Genomic DNA, 17,622 nt, shown 5'->3' on the forward strand with positions numbered 1-17,622 from the left:
TTTGAATCGTCAAAATAATTTACCAATGGTTTGGTTAAAAAATCTATCCCTATATTTTTTTATCTGGCTTACGAATAAAAATAATTGAATAGAGGTGCCTCGAATTATATTTTTTCAGATGAAGTCGGACCCATTCTGCCTAGATTTGATGAAAAAAAAGTTACGCGTGCAAGTAAGTCGTCCTCAGCTTCCAAGTGTATCTCTCCTATATGAAACAAATTAGTAAATATTTATAGGAAAGAAACAACCATTTAAAATTTATTCCTTTATTGTCAATTAGGGGAAAATATTTAAAAATTATTCTCCTCAAACTTTAGAATCTTACAATGAAATGCATTTCATAAAAATAATGATAAAAATGTATTTACAGGCGACTTAAAAACTAAGCTTTCTCTTATATTATACGTAATAGTTTATTACAATTCATATAAAATTGCAAGGCACCAAAAAATTGACAGTGTGTTTTGTGCCTTATTTTACAATTATTTTATTATTTAGTAATAACTCTTTTTAACAATGTGCCAAGAATTTTTTATTTTGAGCCTATAATTATTAATTTTTTTTAAATAGTAGGTTAAAATTGAGATTTTAGTTACCATTTTGTAGAAACGTTGGAAAAATAGAAAACAAAATTTAGAATAATTTACCCACAAGCGATTTAGATTATTATTATTAACTTTAGAAAATAATGAGTAGGTAGGTATTGGTAGTAAACCAATGTTCATGTTTTTGACCTAACTTTATAATTTAAAAAAAATAAAACGTAACAGAGGAATTAGTATGATTTATTTTATGATTCAACTGAAAATGTAGATTTCAAAAATACCCCTTTTCTTTTCCTTTTTAAACTGACTTAAAAAAAAATTTATACGAATGTGTGATTGAAATTGAAACACTAAAGAATTGTAACTTTATTTTTGTACTTTAAAATCGTAATTTTTCTAACATTTTTTCTAAATTCATTTGCTTACTATATTTTATATTAGAATGCATTTTATTAAAGGAAGCACGCGTTTCGATTTATTTACGTACCCTACTTATTTCTACTAGTAATACACAATTATCACTAAAAAGTTTTTAAATCTTTAAACAGTTTACGCGCCAAAACATTATTCAAGTTAGAAAATCAATGGAGTATAATATTTTTGGATTACCACCCTTACTTAAATCCTACCAAAAAGTATTTTAATTTCAATAAGTTTAGTTTTTTATTCACCTTAATAATTATAGCTGATAATACTAACGACAGTTATTAATGTACTTAATTTGAACTGAATTTCATTAATTTAGAAGTCAAATAAAGCGATGTATAAAAATATGAAGATGTTCAACATTTTTAATATTGACTACTCAATTGAATTAAAAACTTGAATTAATAATGCAGGACATTCTTGTTACATTTTTTTCCAATTTGTGAATTATTTAAAAACTTGGCTCATTGGCACATAACAATGACACAGAGAAAAAAATTAAAACTAAAACCTATAAAAACTACGAAGATCATATTGTCGTGATTCGAGTAGTTTTTTATTAATTAAATATTAATTTTAAATGATAAAAATAATATTTACAATTATGTAGGCGAAGTCGACACGTGGATAGCAGTTTTAAAAACTTAGCTAACGAGACAAAACATAGTTGAAGAGCTGATGAATTATTTGTACAAAGTACTTTTTAAATAAAAAAATTTGATCAAATGGATCATGAGCTCTCCAACTAAAATATTTACTTACCAAATAATATATTACAAATACATGAAAGTGAATTTGACAATTCTAACAATATTGAGCATAATGGTCCCAAGGTAATGTTCATATTTTAAAGCGAACAATGGAATGATGAGATCTTATTGTACGATATAATCGTACTTTTGGAATAAAGTACTTTGATTTAAGGTGACAAGGAGGTTTTAATAGAGTTAACTAATTTTAGGGAATTTAAAGTAGTGCACTGTGCCATTTTAATTTTTTGAAAAGAGAATTTCAGCGATTTTTAATTTAAATATTAAAAAAAATGGTAATGTAGCAACACAAAAATTAGAAATGTAGACAAAAACAGTGTTCATCAGTGTTAAAAACGGCATAAATTATAACGATTAAGAAAAAAATATACTTATGTAAAAATAAATTTAAAACCTGAAAACCACCTATAAACAACGTAATTGGAAGCAATATTGGAATGATAATAAAGCGGAAGATATAATAAAATCAAATGTTTGAAGCTCGACTGAGATTGATGCCTGTCAAAATAGTTTGTCATATTGTATGTATTTAAAATGTGAATAAAAAATGTAAAAACATGTTTCTTAACTGATCATGACGTGATTGATTAAAAATTAAAACAAACATAAAACAGTAAAAAAAAAAACACAAAAAATCATAAAAACACAGGCGTCAATCTTAGTCCAAAAACTATAATTTAAAAACTAGCTTATAATTTTTACCTAAAATTAAAAAATCTACATACACTACAGTACATTACAAAATATTACGTGCTAAAGAATCACACATAAATAATTTCCTTTCACGTCAATACGCAAAACAATCTCATATGTTGATACATAATTCCCATTTACTTAAATATTATTTTATTTTTTAAACACAGCGTTTTATAAAACATGAATAAAAACACATATTTAACAATAACAAATGTTTAGTTCACGGTGACCGTGTTTCAAATCCGGTGTATTTTTGATACATTATAAATAAAAATAGAATCATAATCCGTAAAAATTTACCTACACTTTATTTTTCCATAGAGAATAAAAATATTATTATTATTCACAGATACAGTTTATTCAGTAGACAGTTTATTCAATAGCTCTCCACTTTTCAAAATTTTAAGCTAAACACTTTTCCACATTTATTTTATTGGGATCAGTACTCTAAATTTTTGTCATTATATTCCAAAAATACACCAAATAATGTCATGGGATAATATTGTCATTTCCAACGCACTTAGCTTCATACGTCATGGCTATACAAATCAGTCTATCTTCTACGGCACGCTAGCACCTTCCGAACTTCCTTGAGATTTCCAAGAGACTTTAGACAAAGACAAAAACAACTAATCCTAATAACTTTAGCACGAAATTTCTAGTGTGCTTAACTAGTTGTTACTGCAAATAAAATAAAAACTACCATTAAGGTAGTATTTTATAAAAGGGCAACACTAATAATTTTAATGTTCATTCCAAAATCTGAAGCACAGAACCTTAATACCCTCTGAACATTGTACGATAAAAATAAAATACTCGCGTAAATTCAATTATGATTTATGGATGAGTTTGACAAAATTTTCTTGTAGGCATTTCAGTTTAAGTACCTAAGTACCTAACTAAAATTCAAATAAGATTGTACAAAATCAGTTGGACATTTTGACATTGACGACAAATTAGATTCCTTAATTTTTAAAATTATTATAAATAAAAAGACAACGGTGTTACACTGTGCAGTCAAATCTCGTCAGACAAAAAAATTATCAAGTTCACAGAAAACTTTACTTTTTTTGTGTGAAAAACACAGATTAAATATAAAACGCTTCAGTGGCACCTTTGTTCGCCTGTTGGATGTCGTTTGGTGACAAGGCCGCGCGGTCCGACCAATCCGAATGCGGTGACTGTGTTAGCGGTGTCTGCGGGGATGGGGTGGACCAATGGTCCGGTGACTCGGGCGAGGGGGTCGGAAATGTATCTCCCATACCCCAACTTCCGTAGAGACCTAGAGAAAAAGCATAAGTATACGGTTATAGTTATAATAGTTACAGTTAAAATTACCTAATAAATTATTATTACACCCCAAATAGTAAAGGCTGTTTTACGCCAGAGCAACACAGTCCGATATTGACTTATGCCACAGTGTTGCAAGCTACAATAATTTCAAATGTAGCAGTGGGTACTGGGTAGACTGCCATGCCATAATAAATCAGTTTATTACAGTTTTATAGTACACGATGTTAAGTCGGCATATTTTTTTATATCATGCGACTTTATCGCATGCTGTTGCTGAGGGGTGAAAATCAGTCTCAAGATCTGCTTAATTTCATTATTACTTTCATAGTCATAACCTTTAATTCTTACACAATATCGTATATTTATGTAATCGCGTATTCAAACGGATAAAGTTCATCATCAATCGGGCATCCATCGATATAGTAAAAATGCGTCAATTTCGGAAAGCAAAGTTTTTAACCGACCATTTTATTCAATAAAGATGAGGACACTTACCAGACATAAGATTAGTAATGGCGGGATGCTGCGCTCCCTGTACTTGTCCTAAAGCTGCCGCGTGAGTCATCACCGCTTGCAGTTGCGCGTTGTGCTGGCCGTTCGCACCTGTACAAATGCAAAAAATGTTATATTAGAACTTGGCTTAGACACTGGCCATGTGTCTTGATATTAATCTGAGTTTGTTGTGGGCTCTTCTCAGACCGGGACGCATTTGGAGCCCTCGTAGGTTTAGTTTTAAGTTTACGTAATCAATGATCACCACTATATCATCTTACAAATCTAACAATTCTGAAATACATCAAAAGGTGTACAATAGTAGCTTTGTACTTTGAATAAATGATTTGAGTTTAATCTGTAAAATTAAAAATTACTCTGATTTCCTGACCAATTTAAGATGAAATTAATGCAACTTTTTTAAGTTAAATGTTCAGGAATTCGATTGGGATATTTGCAACAAAATATTGCATATCATCCTTATCCTAACCCTGATAGTATAATAAAAAATTTGAAAGTGTGGATGTTCATTATTCCTTCACGCCACAATGACTGAACCGATTTGGCTGAAATTTGGAATTGAGATAGCTTATACCCTGATTTAACATAAATAGGTTACCTACTTTTTATCTTTGGAAATCAAAGAGTTCCCGCGGGCTTTTTAAAAATCAGTATCCACGCGGACTTATGACTCGCGATCATCATCTACAGTTAGTTTCAAAGTAAATTGGACGTATTTTCTGACCCACAATCAACTTTGATTTAATTAAAACTTGAGATATTTTGAATGAAAACAGATAATCAACAAAATACTCACTGAGATGCGCAAGCGCCGAATAAGCAGCCGCGTCGAGGTGATGGTGACGCAACGCAGCCATGTGTGCTGGCGACGTTGGTAACGACGGCCGCGACTTTCCCGGAGACGGTGATCCTGTAAAGAACGTGGTAAATTGATATACGATGTAGAACAACAAGAAAATAAAATATAGGCGTTAAGTGCAAATCACACCATAGAAGAGATGATACAGCCTAAGGTGCGCTTGCCCAGAAGGTGCCTATTCACTCTTCTTTTGAAGGTACCAGATAGCTAATGGGAAAAACAGAAGCACGAAGGGCATTCATATTCAAGCAGTGCGTATAAGAAATGAGGAAGAAAATCGCTTCGTACGAGTCCTTAGGATTCTGACCATGTAGGGGTGCAGACCTTGACGATGTCTCGTGCAGATCCCTGCCGGGGATTGAACCCAGGACCTCCCACTAATAAGACCACAGCGCTTACCACTGCGCCAAATAGGGGTTTACTGCAAACAAATAATATATAAGTACGTACCTATATAGGCATGAGGTGACGTCGTCTGGTTGCTGTGCGTAGGCGAGTGGTTGGAGTAGGGGGGCGAGAGCGAGGCGCCCAGCGCACCGCCGCCGTACTGCAGCGTCTGGCCCGTCTGCGGACAAACGTACTGCTGTAGATATTAGTATCGCAGCTATTGGCCACCTAACACTCAAGCTATTCAATAATAAACATAGGAATAACAATAATAACCCCCGGCCGTTTGATCTCCCCTGCCGGGGTGTAAGCCTCCGCCCGGTACAAATATGTATTTATGTAACGTGTATGTGTACTTTGTGTGTATTTATTTTTATGTATGTTAATCTATTATTATTTCCTTTTGGCTTTTTTATTATGTATTTATTTTGTACACGAGCGTGAGAGTATAGAATATAGAAAACAATAGTAATTGTTATTCTTGTACAAAAAAGGTAAACGGGTATCGATAAGTGTCACAGCAATAAAAGCATCAAGGGATGTTCTAAAAACCTTCGCTTCAAAAAATTTATACAGCACAAAACATGTCGTGACACGTGCAATGTTTGTTTGAACTTCAAAAACACCACATGACCACAACGCTTACCAAGACGCGTTTGCTAAGATGCACACAGATTTGGGTGGCTTTTTGGTGACAGCGTTGAACAACAATTCATTTTGCTAGTCAACGATGATAAAATCGATTAGTAGATTAGTGATCATGACTAATAACTTAAGTCCCTGGTGATTTAAAGACCATGATTAAACAAAGAAAGAGTATTGTAAAAGGGCGAGCCTCAGTTAATTAGAAGCAAAAGAAGAAGAAAAGTACCTTGACACAATCGTCATAGCTGGGCGGCTGCTTGTGCTGTACAAGCTGCTCTACAGCCGGGAACTGCGCCATCGCGTTTGAATACAGCGACGTCGCGTCGTACGGCGACGGTAGATCCTGCAGAATACAGAAACATTTAGAAATTCAGCTTGAACAATCTGGTAAAAGAACTCCCAAAATCCTCTACAAAAATGCAGGATTAACATATTCTACACCAAACGGTATGGTTCACCACTATTTATGAACATATATCTAATAACCTTAATATCTATTTATCCCAAAGGGACTTTTCATCTTTATTGATCAATACAAAAATCTTTTTCTCGCTAACAACACATTTTAGTCCAAAATTTTGGAAATCAAATGGCATAAGTGTTAAATATACGAGTATAATTTATTTAATTTTATCATTCCAGTCCCATTTCTCGCCTTGTCATGCTTTAAAATAAATAAACATACCTGTAAATTTTGTAACGGTGATTCAACTGGACTGAGACTGAATCCCAAACTTTCTACGCTTTGTGGCACTTCCTGCGCCACCTTTTTATTGTTCTTTTTTACGCTGGGTTTCCTGTGAAAAAAGTAAATAATTGTAATTAACTCAACGAACAAAGAAACAATAACGTCAAAAATGTAAATGAGAAACATGACTGTAGCAAAACGCCTACCCTGGGTGACGCTACCTTTATTTATTCTGGTGTAACAAAATGGTTCCTGGAGTAACTGATATTCTACACCAAAGAGAGTTTATAAGTGTCTTCTATTCTTCAAAATACAATTAAGCAACTAATAATTAGGCAACGTAAAAACGTATAAATTAATAACGCATAGACAACCATTTAGTATTTCCAATTTTATAGCATTGTATTACTTTTTGGGGGTAAGGGACAGATTTCCTATTTCTGGGCTTATGAAGTTTTCTAGAAGTATACAATCTGGTCCTGTGTTACCATGAATAAGTATATAATTACCGTCTAATCTGCGAGGGTTGCATGTTATTGTCATACGCCTGGTCCTGTGGGCTGTCGGGGCCAGGTTTCGCACGCGCCTTTTTCGGCTTTCCTTTACTCGCCGTCGCGCTGATCACTGTGGGCTGGCTGATCAAATGCGGATGTGGATTCGGTGACGCTGTAGACAAAATATAGGTACACAATCAATACACATTTTGGCCGAACAATCAATGCAGTGCTCTAGAATGTAAGTGAAATATATTTTGTATTATTAGTGTGGAACTGTAAAGCCTGGTAATATTTTGCTAGTTAAGCAGTTGGATAAGTAATAATCTTCTTTGGGTCTATAATTTAATGGAATTCAGATTTAGATAGAGCACTGATTAGTCAAAATTCTGGGAACTGGTCAGTCACAAAATTATTGAGCGCACTTCCTTCGTCTTTGCTTCGATCAGTAAAGGTATCTACTGAAATCGGAATACTGATATTATACTCATAATATATCAGCTCTCAGAATTTTCATAACACCCAAAATTTCGACTTTCGACGAATAAGCATGAATTGTCGATAAGCCCTTGGTTAATAAAACGTTTACAACTTTTTCTACAGATGAATGACCAAATGACTTCACTGGCTATTTGAAACAATTTGGACGAAAACCAATTTCAGGAAGCTTTGGAGCTTTATTCCTGCTCCAAATCTAATTCCTAATTTTTTTTCCTAAAGTGAAGATAAAATTCTACGGAAACCCGTTCAAATCCAGATAAAAGATCAGTTGGTGCGGGAAAGGCTAAGTTAAAAATCAGCACCCGAGTATTCTTACCCATCAAATGATGATGCTGTGGCGGCCTAGGACAGTGCTCGTCGAGGAGACGTACGATGTCATCGTGCATCCTCTCCTGAGCAACGTCCCGTGGTAGTCTGTCCATGTGATCTGTGATCTCTCTGTTCGCCATCGCATCCAACAGTGCTTTACAAGCACCGTATGAACCTTCTCGAGCTCCGAGGAAAAGTGGTGTTTCATCCTAAAATGTAATTAATATATTTTGTTATAAAATGTCAGATGAACCATTGATTTTGAAAGAGCCGCCCCTTTTATTCTAGGAGATGAACACGGATGGAAAGGGGATTAAAATAATTACTTCTTCCATCCTTAAAATAAATCAGAAGATTTCAAAGTTTTCTTGGAGAGAATTGCTAGCCAAAGTAGACTAAATTGCCTAAATGGAATTTTATAGTATGTAAGACATGAGACGTGGCTATGGCAATAGGTAATTTAGTATTACATAAGACAGACTATGTTACCAACTTTGATCAAATGTGAACTAATATGACCTTAATTTGACCGAAAACTTCCGTAAGGCCTACTAGAGTAGAACAATGAATTCCATATGTACCTTATCATCTTGCGCATCCCTATTTGCACCATGAACCAGAAGAACGTTCACAGCATCCACATTGTTGACAGCTGCGGCCCAATGTAACGCGGTTTTACCGCTATTGTCCGCTGCATTGATATCTGCATCTGCGTTTATTAGGTCCTCTACCATGCCTTCAATTGCTAGTCTGTGAAAATATTTTGATGTTTAGATTCTAACTTCTTTAAACCTAAAGAAATATCTCGCAGGGAATATTGTAGTAATATATATATTGTAGTACTCTATGAAAGTAGCATACCTACTACAAAATTTTATTTATCAGATGAAATGAGTAACAACTAACAATATTTTAAAGGAAATCCGAAAGCTTTTATCAGATAGCTCAACAGTTGAAGAGCGGACTGAATTCCGAAAGGTCAGCGGTTCAAACCCCACCCACTATTGTCATACCCACTCCTGGCACAAGCTTTACGCTTAATTGGAGGGGAAAGGGGTGTATTAGTCATGATTAGCATGGCTAATGTTCTTTGTGAAAAAAAATATTCATTCTTAACTAAACAATATTGAAAAAGGGAACACAATAATTATTATTTATTATTATCTCCACTATACATGTTGTGTCAGTGTGTAAAAGAGCCTGGCAACAATTGCTTCTAGGGCACGTTGCGTCCATCCTGTATCTCTAAGTCATAATTACCTGGCAGCCAATATAAGTGGTGTTGTTCCATCATGCATCCTAGCGTTGAGATTGGTGGCCCTATTCCGTAGAAGAATCTGGAAGACCCCCATAGCGTCCGCCGCGACGGCAGAGTGTAACGGAGTTCTTCCTGTGTTGTCTTGTGAGTTTGCATCCGCGCCCGCATCCAATAGACGCTTAGCTGCATCGGCACGTGCATATCTGGAGAAAAAAGAAATATTGTTCACTTTTCACGTTATTATTTGGACGGGAATGAAATTTATCAATCCAGTACGATAAATTACGTAGAATCTTAATAAAGAAGGATGAGTTTATAAAGATGAAAATGTGGTAAGGGCTATTTTATTATCAATGTGTTTTATTTAATTTCGTTCTAATAGAATCAAAGCTAATTAGTAGTAATAGTTCTGCTCAGATTGATCGATGCGTTATTCCGTTCGTATTCCTTAGTTCTCCTTTTTGCTTTACCAAATCTAAATCATTCTACAAAACTAAATCTCCATCCAATGTCCATCGGCTATCATAGTATCTATTCAGCTGACATTGAAAGACTTTATAGAGCTACATGATACATAAACTAAAAACAATGCTACTAAAGTTAATTTCTTGATTATTATTCACTAAAAAATATTGAATTGCCACTTACCTAGCAGCAAGATGCAAACTAGTCTCCCCAGTCTTATCCATAGCAGCATTGAGTTGTGCACCCTGTGCTACCAATTCTGATATGATATGTGCAGTCTGTTCATCCTCTACGTCGGACCCAGTGTCCAAGCCTCCGCCTCTAATAGCCGCCACCATCAACGGCGTCATCCCGAGCGGACCTCTGGCGTTTACGTCAACGTGACCATCGTGCTGAGGGAAAAACGATTTAGGAACAATTAAAAATTATTTTATACAATACTGTATTTCCAAAATTAAAACAATTTTGTGACAAAAATAATTAAACTAGCTAATGCCAAATACAACTTGCGATTACTATGTTAGAAACATTTACGCAAGTGTCAACAACAACTGACAAAGTTTAGACTCATTACGATGGTTGATACGCAATCGCATATACTGAGGTAGTTCGTGGACGAACGAACACACAGACATTAATTTTGGTGTACGTTAAATTTAGATTCAACGATGTACTTTATTTATGCCGCATCGACTAAAAATCTATCAATAGATATGTAAAAAAAGATTAGTTGAAAATACTCACAATTGCAGGTGGCGTCATTATGCTAGGTGGAACTCTGATATCCGCGGCATCCAAGTGCTGCTGTGTCCAAACCCTTGGTTCGTGACCAGCTTCTTCATAATCCGTGATCGCTGTGTGATCAGAAGCATAGCCCCCTGGTGCCCCATTAGAATCCCCTGGTCCTCGAGCTCTCTTAGCTCTCGGGGGAGCAGCTCCATCGTCTTCTTCGTCAGACCAATGCGGAGGACCCATATGGCCACCGTTAATATCAACGTCAATACATCCAATGGAGCCCTTGTTCAAATTCCGCATTTCCTGACCATCTGGTCCCCTACGTCGTGAACGGCGTCGCGTCGACGAATTGTTGCGTATAAACCCTTCCGGGAACCAAGTGATCCCCGCAGCACGTTTTCTCTGAGCCGTAACAAGAACTCCGATTAGAAGACCCGCCAGAAGAACGAGAATGACTCCGATAAAGACATATTTGGAGTTGGTAGCACCTTCTCCAGGTTCATCAGGCTGATGAATGACACCCTTAACTTGAAAAATAGGAAAGTCCGGTGATAAGGAGTGCTTTGACGCTGTTGCTGCTAAGAAATCTGCCGCTTCGCTAGCCGAAAAGAAGCATTCAGAGCCAGACATCGTGGTACACTTTCTGTTGTCAATTTCCAAGTAAACTTGTACTCCTGATTGTGCTCTTTCCGTGTATACTATATGGTGTTTCTTTCCGAATTCAGTGTCTTGAAGACCAACATCGGTCGATCCCTTCCATGGGAACACCATATCATTACCCAGATGGTCTTTCTTTATGAGCACGGTTGTCCGTAACTGATGGCCCAAATCTCGTAAGAAAGCAACGGAGTTTTCCTTGAACGTTCTCATATCCATGAGTAAGATTACAGACATCGCACCTTCTGCTAGATCAGGAGGTTCGTTTTCACAATCGAGACCGTCCCAGTTACACTCGGCATTGTTACATCCATAGTCACAATGGCCGTTAGCGTAGTGCTTTTGGCAGTAAGCGTCGTATACGGGGTTACATTTTTGCAAAGATTTCTCGCAGTCTCTTCCATCGAATAAACAAGCTTGCGTATTACAGACTTCGTTACACTCCCCGTTCATGAACACTTCCCAGCATTTTATCGGGGCCGTACAGTTCGCCCATGGGTTAATACCGAGAGAGCAATCGTTTCCATCGAATTCGCAGGCAAAAGTGTTACATTCTTCATCACAGTGGTGATCACCTTGTTTTTCTTTGCAGCCTAATTTAACACATTGTTCTCTTTGGAAAGCCAAGTCCAATTCTTGAAGAGTTAGAACTGGGTTATTACCGTATACTCCTGAAATGGGACTCCCATAGCCACCTCTCGAATGAGGGTCGTGTATATCACAATTTTTACCGGTCCACTGTCTGGGACAATAGCAGAGGTAGTCTCCAGGCTTGTCTATACATCGAGCTTTGGGGTGCTTACAAGGGCCCGTAAGGCACTCGTTCATGGAATCGATTTCGCAATTAACACCAGACAAGCCTGACGGGCAATTGCAGACGTAGTCCCCATTTTCCATTGTCCTGCAATAGCCTCCATTCTGGCACGGATTTGAGTCACAAGCATAGCCTGAATATTCACAATTCTTGCCGTAAAAACCATCATTGCATAGACACTCATGTCCACCTTGGATCGCTGTGCAGATGCCGCCGTTTTGACACGGCGAGTTTGCACAGAAATTGACCTTAGCATCGCAATGCCTGCCCATGAACCCAGGTTTACAATTACAGTGATAATCGTTAATTAGTTGCACGCAATCTTGTGTGCCAGGATTCGAGCATGGATTCGATAGACACTCGTTAATATCGCCTTCACAGCGTGGACCTACGAAACCCGCAGGACATTTGCATTCGAAGCCACCGACTTTGTCGATGCATGATCCATTGTTGTGACAAGCGTCTTGTTTGCAATCGTTAACGTTGATTTCGCAAATTTTACCCAAAGTTCCGAAAGGGCATGAGCAAGAGAAGTTGTTGATGAGATCGTGGCATGTTCCTCCATTCTGACAGGGGTTGGGAAGGCAGTCGTTCACGTTCAATTCACAGTTCTGTCCTTGAAAACCTTTGGCGCACTGACACTGATAGGTTCCGACTAGATCTTTGCAAACTGCTCCGTTCTGGCATGGAGCGGAGTCGCATTCGTTGATTTCCTTCTGGCAGTAAGATCCTGTGTACCCGTCAAGGCAGTGGCAGCGATGGGAGTTGCCGATGTCTTCACATGAACCATTGTTGCATAGCTGTTTTAGTTTCACTCCTGTTGACAAACAACGTTTGTTTAGAACAAATATAATAACTGAAACACCAATTTTATTGGTTTCTTTAAGATAAGAAAATATTTGTTTGTGTTATGAGATCCTTTACCTTTCCGAATGCTAGCGTCTTTACAGGAGACCATTTCAACATCGCAGAGCTTGCCGGACCAGCCGGGTGCGCAGGCGCAAGTGTATTGCGGACCTTTTTGGGAACACGTCGCACCATTTTCACATGGATTGTTTTCACACCTAGAGACAAAATTAAAAGATTTTTAAAATAAACTAAATTAACAGGCTGAATCTAATGCTATTCTTGCCCGCAAGGAGCATTATGAAAGAGATAGAAATATAATACCTACATAGATTTGCCATATTAGTTTAGAAAAAGTGCACAACTGAATTAGCTGCAGTATCTTATAGGATTTTACAGCTCATGTGCTTAGTTTATTTTTACACCAGTGTAGTATTTTTACACCTAAGTTATTAATATTCGGCGTTAGAAAAGCTGCCATAGGAGGACATCCTTCTGCAAAGATCCTGTCAGAGGTATTTTTGAACACCTTCCTATACTCACAATGTCGAGTGGAAGGTATACGTCCACGTGGTCGTTCCCCCACAACAAGAGGAACTAATACATTTGTCTTTGTATACACAATACCAGCAGAAGCCGCTGGAGGGAGGAAGACAATTATAACTCGGTTGCGCTAAGTTTGCACCTCGCTGGAATGCGGCACCTCTCCCACTTACCCGCTCACCTCCCCGCGGTCGTCTTGTCGCGTCAGTACGGTTCGCATACCTAACGTCAGTGTGACGTAATCGAGCGAGGTGCAAACTTAGCTTGACCGAGTAGTACGACATCTGAGTGACCAGTGAACGTAAAGAAGAGGATTTGTTCAATAGTTTACCAGTCCACGAAGTCTTCGCAGTGCTTGCCAGTGTACCCGTAGGGGCAGTGGCAGGTGTAGTGCGTGACGTGGTCGTGGCAGGTCGCGCCGTTGTCGCAGGGAGAACTGTCGCACATGTTTATACGGAACTGGCAATTGGAGCCCGTGTACCTGTGGACAAAATATTACGTAGATTAAAATATCGAGACAGGAAAATATGCTAATCTAGGGTATAATTTATCTCCATTCCAAATTTCAGCCAAATCCGTCCAGTAGTTTTTGCGTGAAGGAGTAACAAACATACACACATACATACACACTTTCCGTCTTTATAATGTTAGTGTGAAGTGTGATTTCAAAATCGGGAAGTTCAAATGCCACGTACTGGAATATTCAAATCATAGGATTATCAAACTAACCCAGGAGGACAGGAGAAGTTGTATGAGTTGATACTATGCAAGTACATGTTGGTCTTTCAGTTGAAGCCTGAGAAATCCAGCAGGTGTGATATGCCACGTACTGAGAATATACTATTCCATCATAGGAACACCAACTTACCCAGGAGGACATGAGCAGTTGTATGAGTTGATGCCGTCTATGCAGGTCCCGCCGTTCATACAGCTGGACTCCGTGCAGTCTTCATCGTTGGTCTGACAGTCGATGCCCGAGAAACCCAGCCGGCAAGTGCAGGTGTAAGATGCCACGTACTGGAATAAATAAAATATTTTGAAACTATGTCGAAAAAGATGATACGATTACTCATTGACGATAATATGACCGATTTTTTTTTATTTCCAAAGTAATGCACGATCAAAAATTTTAATTTCATAATTTGTAAATTAAAACAGCAATTAAAATATCAATGATGCAACAATTTGAAGTTGAAGTGTTTACCTAAATCGCCCTCTTCTAGCGCAGAACTTTTCATTTCAAAAATCTAAAATCTAAACTATACCTGGTTGCAAGTAGCGCCGTTCATACAAGGGCCGGACTGGCACTCGTCGATGTCCACCTCGCAGTGCTTGCCCTCGAAGCCGCTTGCGCACACGCAGTTGTAATCTCCGATACTGTCCAGACACGTTGCGCCGTTTTGACAGGGGACTGCAAAAATTAAGTTAATTAATTAAATTAAGATACATTTTGATCGATCGAGATCGAGAATAAAAAGCAAGAGTTTCCTAATTTTTTTTATCTGAATGATTGGATTAAATGCTTGTGTGTAAAAACAATCCTTTTACCAATGACTGTCTGCAGCTGCACCACCCCTGCTTTGTTCAATTACTATTTCCAAATATCCTCTTTATATAAGAGTCCATGTTATAGAGAACCTACACGCAAAAGGATTTGCTAAAGCTTTCTTGTAAGTAGTTGTGTAACTCACACGAGGCGCAGTCGTCAGTGTTGATGGCGCAGTCCTTGCCCTCGTACCCGCGCGCACACAGACACGCGTAGGATCCCTCGGTGTTGATGCACGTGGCCTCGTTGTGGCACGGCGCAGAGACCGTGCACTCGTCTACGTCTCGCTCGCACAGCGCACCCGTCCAGCCCACGGGGCACTGGCACGTGAATTCCGCGTATGATGCCTCTGCGATACAGCGGCCTCCGTGGCGACACCTAGAAGATGAAAGTTAGATAAATAAAATTTGGCGCTCGCTTCGCTTACATTGATAATAATCATAGGTTTGACATAACGAACATATTTGCGTGTCTTTCAAGCCAGCTACACGTAGCAATACAAAAATCTCATTTTATCCGTCAAATTCCGGACTTGCTGTATTCGCTTCATTAGTCAGTTAACCTTACAACAATTTTAAATGTAAAATACTTGAAGCTTGCTTCGCTCGCAATTACTTTATAATATTGTTAACTTGTTGAAAAAAAGAACTGGCTGTATAGTGAATTTCTTACTGGTTGGGTAAACAAGGATCGAGTGTGTTCTCGCAATTGCGGCCGGAGTGTGGAGGAGAGCAGACGCAGCGGTACCCGTTGACTAGATCGATGCAGGAGCCGCCGTGTAAGCACGGGTTGCCAGCGCAGTCATCGATGTTGGTTTCACAGTTCACACCTAAAGTAAAAAACGAAATTATAATTTCTGGTTTGCTCTGGTCCGATCCGGTCCGAGCTTGTTAATTGAGTCTATTTGTCGTTTGTCCTGTCGTTTGCTCAATTTAGTCCAGTCAGGTCCAATCCGGTTCAGTCAGTCAAGAAAGAAAGAAGAAGTCAACTAAAATCCCAACAAAAACATTTCATGTAAAGGTTGCCAAGACTCACAAGTTCATTATGTTTTCACCGTTAAAAAGTTATGAGATCTCTAGTAGAGCCAAGCCCCTAGCTGAGCTTAGATTTGTGCTGGCCATGGGAGCTATCCCAAGTCCAAAGTATATATATAGCTCGTAAGTGCTCTTGACTATATCACATTTATATCAATAAATAACAAATAACTCTACTTACAAGCTCTGATTCTACAAACCCTACATCTTGGTAAAAAAAAGTACGGCTTGGCGAGGATGAAAAGCTAAGTAACTAACCAGTGAATCCCAGAACGCAGTCGCACTTGTAAGCGTTGAGGCGGTCGTGACACGTGCCGCCATGTTGGCACGGGTTGGAACTGCACTCGTCGATGTCCCGTTCACAGCGCTGACCTAAATAACAGATAATGATATCTTTAGTAGGAAACTGCGGTTTTCACTTCCGTGCGTGGGCAAACTTTTTTACCTACCTACTGAAATAAATAAATATTTCTATATTTAATATCATTTTATTTTTATCGTCCTTATATTAAAAACAGGACATCCTCATTCATGAAACTAACTGAAGTGCCCCAGCTTCGCTTGGAATTCCTGAAAATCCTTTAACTGTAGTTTTTAGTGGAAACGTATACAGAATCTTGAGTTTCAGGACCCAGGTTTTTGAACAGTATGTTAGTATGATATCAACTTATTCTTGTAAAATAATATGTACGGATGATTTCGATTGTTTTGAGAATAAATTCGTTTTAGCTACCTAAAATACTTGTGACAGATACTAGGTATACCTACTCTAACTATTGTGAGAAAAATCTATATCTGGCGCTATTTTGCAAAACAAAAGCTATACCTCCGTATCCTGGAAGACAGTGGCAGATGAACTGGTTGACTCCGTCCTCACAGGTGCCGCCATTGATGCAGGGATTCGAAGCACATTCGTTAACGTCAGAAAGGCATCTGTAAAAATGGATAAACTTTAAATATAGGTAGCTAATACGGACTGTACCCACGTGGTTAGTCGAGCGTTACAGCGTGGATATATTTTGTTGTATGAGTACAGAATATTCTACCGTGTGCTTTGATTTTATAATATGAGACAAGTATTATTAAGAGATAAGGGTGTATGCGACAGGAAGAGAGGCGTTTATTAAACCTTAGACCCTCCAAAAGCTGTGCGAGCTGAATTACACTTTATTGCGTAGTAACAAGAGTCGTTTTTTATTTAAACGTCTTTGCGTAGTGATCTTTCTGTACTAAGGAAGGTAAGTATTATTAACTACTACATATTATATGGTGGTAGTAAGGTCCACTTTGTACATACCTCGCATCGTAGTATCCTCGTGGACATTCGCAGCGGAAGCCGTTGATGCGGTCGATGCACTTGCCGCCATTGGCGCAGGGGTTGGACAAACATTCGTTGATGTTGGTCTCGCAATGCTGTCCCGTGAAGCCAGGGATGCACTCGCACGTATACCTGGGATACATTTGGTCCAATTACAGCAACGTTAAATGGAAACACCAACACAAATATTTGAACAAACGCACACACAATAAATAGCTATTTTTCTGTAAAACAAAAGTATAAAATAATGAAATATTTTCCAAATAGTTCAGCTATGTAT

At 38.0% G+C, this 17,622-nt stretch overlaps 1 protein-coding gene across 4 annotated transcripts in view; it reads right to left on the reverse strand.

Moving 5' to 3' along the window:
* Positions 1-250: 250 nt before the first annotated feature.
* LOC123864416 (neurogenic locus Notch protein) overlaps positions 251-17,622 on the reverse strand; it is a 184,776-nt gene continuing 167,404 nt past the window's right edge. For 2 of the 4 annotated variants that reach the window (XM_045904814.1, XM_045904815.1), the window contains 21 exons: positions 17,322-17,474; positions 16,851-16,957; positions 16,283-16,396; positions 15,663-15,819; positions 15,136-15,368; positions 14,710-14,855; positions 14,313-14,461; positions 13,776-13,925; positions 12,980-13,119; positions 10,594-12,872; positions 10,033-10,241; positions 9,387-9,587; positions 8,708-8,876; positions 8,134-8,335; positions 7,332-7,488; positions 6,820-6,931; positions 6,361-6,477; positions 5,553-5,667; positions 5,040-5,153; positions 4,226-4,333; positions 251-3,719 (listed from right to left, as the gene is read on the reverse strand). In XM_045904814.1, coding sequence (XP_045760770.1) covers positions 3,526-3,719; positions 4,226-4,333; positions 5,040-5,153; positions 5,553-5,667; positions 6,361-6,477; positions 6,820-6,931; positions 7,332-7,488; positions 8,134-8,335; positions 8,708-8,876; positions 9,387-9,587; positions 10,033-10,241; positions 10,594-12,872; positions 12,980-13,119; positions 13,776-13,925; positions 14,313-14,461; positions 14,710-14,855; positions 15,136-15,368; positions 15,663-15,819; positions 16,283-16,396; positions 16,851-16,957; positions 17,322-17,474 — 5,326 coding nt within the window. In that variant the 3' untranslated portion in view covers positions 251-3,525. Of the gene's footprint in view, positions 3,720-4,225; positions 4,334-5,039; positions 5,154-5,552; positions 5,683-6,360; positions 6,478-6,819; positions 6,932-7,331; positions 7,489-8,133; positions 8,336-8,707; positions 8,877-9,386; positions 9,588-10,032; positions 10,242-10,593; positions 12,873-12,979; positions 13,120-13,775; positions 13,926-14,312; positions 14,462-14,709; positions 14,856-15,135; positions 15,369-15,662; positions 15,820-16,282; positions 16,397-16,850; positions 16,958-17,321; positions 17,475-17,622 lie in introns of all 4 variants that reach the window. The other 2 variants (XM_045904813.1, XM_045904812.1) reach the window with 1 other exon arrangement.

The sequence above is a fragment of the Maniola jurtina genome, chromosome 4, assembly GCF_905333055.1.
Source record: "Maniola jurtina chromosome 4, ilManJurt1.1, whole genome shotgun sequence".
Classification (NCBI taxonomy): domain Eukaryota; kingdom Metazoa; phylum Arthropoda; class Insecta; order Lepidoptera; family Nymphalidae; genus Maniola; species Maniola jurtina.